At 33.6% G+C, this 7,500-nt stretch overlaps 1 protein-coding gene and 1 pseudogene across 1 annotated transcript in view; one reads left to right on the top strand and one right to left on the bottom strand.

The window, feature by feature from the left end:
• LOC115219675 overlaps positions 1–5,569 on the top strand; it is a 7,498-nt pseudogene extending 1,929 nt beyond the window's left edge.
• Positions 5,570–5,589: 20 nt separating this feature from the next.
• Positions 5,590–7,500, bottom strand: part of LOC115219674 (AP2/ERF domain-containing protein PFD0985w-like) — a 5,453-nt gene continuing 3,542 nt past the window's right edge. Inside the window, exon 2 of the mRNA XM_029789851.1 lies at positions 5,590–6,078. Coding sequence (XP_029645711.1) covers positions 5,590–6,078 — 489 coding nt within the window. The remainder of the gene's footprint in view (positions 6,079–7,500) is intronic.

The following is a 7,500-nucleotide window of genomic DNA, read 5'->3' as shown; positions in this document are numbered from 1 at the left end:
ACACACACACCACAACACATACATATTCACGTGTTTATCTAGTCATCGCTCCCCTGCCTCTCATTTCCTCATCACCTAACGGAAACAGATAATATAGAAATAAACCAAAAATCAAATCTCAAGAGCAATGTAATCACAATCCTCTTCTAAATATCAACAAATTCAAATAAAGCAAACTTTTGCTTCTGTGTTTCTTAAATCTTCTTCCATTATTTCTATTTACCTTTTACCTAGTATGAACACACACATATATGCACCTACACACACACACATATACACATAGACACAGACACACACATACATATGTACACATATACACATACTTGTATACACATAGACATATATTTATATATATATATATACACATAGATATATATTCACATATATATACACACACATAAATATATACGCAATATATATATATATATATATGTGTGTGTGTGTATTATATATATATATATATACATACATATGTATATATATATATATATATATACATATATATAAATATATAGAACTCTTAATGGAATAATTTTCTCTCTCTCCCTCTCTCCCTTGCTATTTCTATATATATATATATGCATATCTATCTATCTATCTATATATATATATATATATATATAAACACACATACAAACACACATACAAACACTCACTTATAACAAGTCGTAGATATATATAAATCTATATAACTTTTAATGGAATAAATTCCTCTCTCTCTATCTCTATTTCTCTCCCTCTCTGTTGCATTTGTGTATATATATATATATATACACACAGATACACACACACACTCACACACACACATACACACACTTATTGCAAGTCATTGTAGTGAAGTGTATATAAACAGTAAAGTTAAACAAATATGGACAGAATTAAAAGAATTGTACAAGGAGTTTTCAATATGTTGGTTTCTGATATTCCTACTTATATTACACTTAGTAACAAAACAGCTGTAAAAACTTAGTTCCATACAGGTGGTCTGTATATTGTATTCACATTTACAAAACTTGAAAGCAAAATGCCATCGTGGATTTTTTTTGGGGGTGGGGGGAAATTTCGTTGTTGAAATGTTATATGTAAAATTTCTATTCTCTTTGTTCAAACAACTAGTAGGACATATGTACGCATCATCATCATCATCATCATCATCATCATCATCATCATCATCGTAGTCATTACCATCATCTTTGATATCATCATTACCATCATATTTATCATTGTCTTTGTTATCATCATCATCATCATCATCATCACTATTATTTTCATCATCTTTGCTATCATCATCATCACCATCATCATCATTGTTATTATCTTTGATATCATCATCGTCAGCAGTAGCAGCTTTAGATCTTTATCATCATCATCAACATCATCATCATCATCATCAACATCACCATTACTGTCATAATATTTACTATCATCGTCATCACCATCATCATCATTGTTATCATCTTTGATATCATTAACAGCAGCAGCTTTATATCCTTGTCATCACCATCATCATCATCATCATCATCATCATCACCTTCGTCATCATCGTTGTTACTATCACCATCGTCATCACCACCAACCACCACCATCACCTGTGCCACCATCATCATCATAATCATCATCACCATAATTAACACTACCATCACTATGACCATGATTGTCGTGAAAATCATCATCACAATCAGATTGTCATCATCATTTCAGGAAGGGGTCATCATTGCCTATCATCATTTTGGGAAGGGATCACTAAAATAAATACCAGCTGGGCATTGAGGGGTTAATGTAATCAACTTAATCCCTCTCCCCACCCCACCGAAATTGCTGGCCCTGTGTCAAAAACCATTATTGTCATGAGCTTTACCCACTGGCTGTCTAATGTAAGATGCTATATGTGCTTACTTAAATTGTTAGAAATAGCAGCTAAATCTCCTTCAGTTCACACAATAGCATCTTAAAGAGAAAAACAAGTACATAGGCGTGGCTGTGTGGTAAGAAGCTTGCTTCCCAACCACATGGTTCTGGATTCAGTCCCATTGCCTGGCACCTTGGCCAAGTGTCTTCTACTACAGTCTCAAGCTGACCAAAGCCTTGTGAGTGGATATGGTAGACAGAAACTGAAAGAAGCTCATCGTATATATGTATATATATTTAATCATATCAAAGGGAAATGGAAATTAATAGAAATTTTCATTTCCAGTGGCCTAGCATGTAAAAATTTAGTCCAAAACTATGTATTAGTCATAAAATACAGTGTACATTTAAACACATAGGGAATCCACTCATGAGATTCAACACACTAGAAAGAACAGCTAGGTTCTATAACCACAAAAATTAGGGATAAAATTCAACAGGAATGAATGAAAAAATAAAAATATGGTAAAATGTTTTTTTTTTTCATTTCATTCTGTCGAATTATCCTTAATATTTGTGGTTATAGACCTAGCTGTTCTTTCTAGTGTGTTGAATCCAAAGAGTGGATCTAATGTGTTTAAATGTACACTGTATTTTATGACCATATATATAATATATATATATTATATATATATAATATATATATTATATTATATATATATATATATATATATATATATATATATATATATATATATATATATATATGTATATATATATACACACATATATAAATATAGATATATTTGAAGTAAAAAGTAAAAAGTAAAGGAGTCAAAATGAAAAGTAAGTACAGTTAGACAGCTTTTTAATCACCACAAATGTTTCATTACATACGGATCCACGTATATTCTGGATTTAAAGTTAAATCTAAATTTAAATTCAATTATGTAAATGATTTACCTGTATAAGAAGATCTCCTCAGGCGATATTCAGTTGCTGTCTCCATAAGTAAATCTAGATTTCCATGCTATATGATGGTGATGATGATGATGATGATGATGATGATGATGTCGAAGATGATGACAATGATGATGATGGTGATGATGATGATATCAGGGATGATGACGATGATGGTGGTGGTGATGATGAGGATGATGATGATGTTGAAGATGATGCCACTGATGATGATGGTGACAATGATGATACCAAAGATGATGACAATGAAGTGGGGTGTGATGATGATGATGATGATGACGACGACGACGACGAAGATGATGATGATGATGATGGTGATGATGTTGAAGATGATGACAATGATGATGATGGTGATGATGGTGATGATGGTGATAATAATATTAATTATAATAAAGGATAAAAAAACATTAATGATTTTACCAAGGGGTCAGTGTGGAAATAAAAAACCTTATAGGTAAATTTTACAAATATAAAAATTACAATTATACATAATTATGAAAAGGTTTGGCAACAACCTCTCCATGTGCTAGAAATAGACACCAAAAATTATGTATATAATTATTATGATATTTATATGTATATGTCTATATTATGTGTGTCTGTGTTTGTACCCTCACCATCGCTTGACAATTGATATTGGTGTGTTTTCGTTCACCCCACCCCACCCATAACTTAGCAGTTCATCAAAAGATTCCGATAGAATAAGTACTAGGCTTACAAAAGAATAGATTCTGGGATCGATTTCTTCAACTAAAAAAAAACGTTTAAGGTGGTGCTCCAGCATGGCCACACGGTCACTCTCATTTTGTCTATGTTGAGATATGCTGTTTTTTTCTTTTAAACATATGTCTTTAAACAGTTCTCCTTTACACAAAATACTATAGCATTGTAGTTTATTAACACACATACATTACAGAATGTTTTGGTTAAATTGGACGATTTTTATGTCTCTCTTTTTCAGGAACAGCTTCATGTATCGGTGAAAAGTCAATAGCATTGAAAAGCATAAAGATTACTGTTGAAGTTGAGAAAAATCAGTTGATGTGTAGGATTGGAAGCCATCTGGATATTGGGAAAGAGTTACCTGCATCATGATGATCCATGTTAGGTGTCAAAATGCTGACACCATGACTACTGCCCAATGTTCTATGAACACTGTAAAGACTATGAGATGGTGGTTTCCAAAGTGGACGGTATTGCCCCCTTGGGGGTGGTGGAAAATTCCAAAGGGGTGTTGAAGAAAAGTAGGGTGATAATGGCATAGTGATTCATGTAAAAAGTGGGGTGATAATCGGGTAGTAATTCATGTAAAAACAATAAAATAATGGCTTCATTAGATTAAGCCTTATTCGCGAAATACAATTGTTTTGAATTTGCTTCAGAAAGAAGTCTATGTTTGTGATGGTTAGTTGGGGTGGGGGTGCTAGGAATGTGGCCTGTGTGTCAAGGGGGCAGCAACCCCAAAACGTTTGGGAGCCACTGCTACAAGACATGACATGGACATCATGAAAACCAAGTTCCCCACCCTGTAATGGTCTTTGGGTGTGTTTCCAGCGAGAGTGATGTCAAGTCACCCACCCCTTTAAAAAGGACTTTAGGCTTAATTCAGATGGTTATAAGAAACTGCTGGAGACTATGGCCAAGCCCAGGCTAGAGAAGGCTGTTGCTGGAAGGCCATATGCATGGTAGCAGGATCCAGTTCTTTGCTTACCTCCAGAAAGAGTGAAAAGTGTTAGTCAGAGAATTTCTATGCCACCAGCCCCTAGTCTCTTGCCTCTAATTACCCCGATAGCAATCCCATGGATTATCATGTGTGGGGCACATTTGACAAAACACTAACCTCTCTGCCTGCAACAACAAGGCCGAGCTGGTGACTAAGGTCAAAGATATGTTTGAAAAATCTTCCCAGAAACACAATGAAGAAATCATACACCAGGATCTAGATCCATCTTGTGACTGTGGTGGAAGCTGAGAGCAGCTACTTAGAGTAAACTGTTACCCCACCCAGCTATAATCTAGTTGATTTTTTGATTTTTTCAAGAATACTTTTATTTTTGAGTGAAATATTGTGTTTTCATTTTATGCAAACTATAAAATTTAGCCCGAACACTGGGTATGTTTGTGATATTGATAAGGTTCACATTATTAACCTACTTTGATTACAAAATTTGAACTTTGGTTTCAGCTCGACTCTTCCATAACTATCTTGTGGAGTAATCAACAGCAACATGCTAACACATTTATCATTGAAATTATTATAATTGCCATTATTGTCATTACCACCAGCTTCATAATTATTATTTTCACCATCTTCAATGCCATAATCGGTTAAGAGTTTAAACTGTTGTTGAGCACTTCATCACCAGATAATTTGTCATTAGTCAATTTATTATTATTCAACAACCCTGGGCATAACTTTCTTAAGTCCTTGGACTTATAGGGTCAGTTATGCAGCTTCGATATTGAGATCACAACATTGTCACTCAGTTCTTCACCAGATAAGTCATTGTCACTCAATTCCTCACCAGATAAGCCATTGTCACTCAATTCCTTATCAGATAAGTCATTGTCACTCAATTTCTCATCAGATAAGTCATTGTCACTCAATTCTTCACCAGGAGTAATCATTTTCAGCCAAGTGGAGTGGAATGGCATAAAACAAAATGTTTTGCTTGAGAATACATCACATTACCCAGTCCGGGAATTGTACTACAATCTTGCACTGGTGAGTGCAACATCTTAACCACTAGGCCATGCAGTTGGTCAGTTCATCTCCAATAATTCATTGTTGCTCAGTTTGGCATCAGATAATTTGTTATCATTCAGTTCTTGACCTGATGACTTATGACTGGTCAGTCCTTGGCAAGAGCATCTGTAGTCAGTCACATTGTTACCAGATAACTTGTTGCTGATTTCATTACTGGATAATCTGTCATTGGTCAACTCATCACCAGAAAATTCATTAGTCAGTTCCTCACCAGATAAGTCATTGTCACTCAATTCCTTACCAGATAAATCATTGTCACTCAATTCCTCACCAGATAAGTCATTGTCATTCAATCCCTCACCAGATAAATCATTGTCACTCAATTCCTCACCAGATAAGTCATTGTCATTCAATCCCTTACCACATAAGTCATTGTCACTCAATCCCTCACCACATAAGTCATTGTCAGTCAATTCATCACCAGGTAAGTCATTGTCACTCAATTCCTCACCAGATGATTTGTTGTTTGTCAATTGTTTACCAAACTATTTATTGTCATTCAGTTCATTACAAGATAATTCACAGCCAGATCGTTTGCTGTCAGTTGATTGGTTGCCAGACAATCCATCACCACACAGTTTATGGTCAGTTAAATGGTTGATAATTTGTTATCAGTGAAACCATTGTCAGATACATTTTGCTCATTTTGTCACCAGATAACTAAAATTGTTTTGTCAATTTGTCATATCATAATTTGTTATCAGTCAAAAAATTTTGGGTCAGTTTGGTACCAGATAATTAATTGGGTTTCAGTTAATCTATTATCAGATAATCCATTCTCAATCAATTACTCTCCAGATAATCTGTGCTTAGATAATCATTGTCAGTTAATTCTTCACTAGATAATCCATAGTCAATTTATTGCCCAATAGTTTTATGTTGGTCAATTTGTCACTAGTCAATTCCTTACCAGCATCCAAGTCAGAATATCATTCACTTTTTTTTCAATCTGTCATTTTACTTTAGTTTATTCTCATTTTCGTTTCTCTTCAAACTGCAAGCATGAAAAATGCAATTGTTACTCAACTCAGGAAGCTGAGTAGTTGACTACTCAATAATGCGAGTGATTCACACTGTGTGTTTTTTGAGCTGGTTGTATGATAAATAAATTAATGTGTAATGTAAATGCATTCCAAGGATTTAGAAGTGATAAGAGAAAGAAACTTATCAAGTAAATGTCACATATTTCTGTTATGAAGAATGTATTGAACACAAATAAACTTCGAGAAAACAACGAACTGAATGAAGAAATGCAGAGATATCATATAGCACTTTACGAATATGATACACAATTACAATTTTGAATTTACTAAAAAAAAAAAAAAAAAAAAAAAAACATGAATTTCTTGAAAGCAGTTGCACGTAATCTGAAATATTAATATCTCAGTATTTTCTCTTGTTGTCATATGCTTTGCATTCTTGATAACTTTTAAAATAAATAAAGTATTTTAAATGAATAAATTTTAGTTATAGTTTATTATTTATATTATTAGTATTTATATTATTTATATAACCATCTATATTCTCTAAGAATCATTTTACATACATTTCTTTGTTATCACATGTTCAGTAAAATAAAAGAAGCCAAAGAAAAGCATAAAAACAATTGCTAAAGAGTAAGCCATGTTGTTCTGTTACTTTCACTCTTTTGTTTTATTTTCAACACTACATTTCAATTTTCCGTTATATCCTCTTTCTTAATATCAACAGAAATAATAAGTTAGTTATTTTCTTGTGGCTGCATGGTTAAGAAGCTTGCTTCTCCAACCAATCATGTGTTGAATGGTTTAGTTCACCTGTGTAGCACCTTTGACAAGTGTGTCCTGCTTTAAGCCCCAAGCTGATTGATTCCTTGTGAGTAGAGTTGGGGGTGGGTCGGTTGGTTCGAAGAATGTGTTCCAACAGCA

The sequence above is a fragment of the Octopus sinensis genome, linkage group LG15 (assembly GCF_006345805.1).
Source record: "Octopus sinensis linkage group LG15, ASM634580v1, whole genome shotgun sequence".
NCBI classification, from domain to species: domain Eukaryota; kingdom Metazoa; phylum Mollusca; class Cephalopoda; order Octopoda; family Octopodidae; genus Octopus; species Octopus sinensis.
Note: the sequence above shows the minus strand (reverse complement) of the source record. Positions and strands in the feature narration are given on the sequence as shown.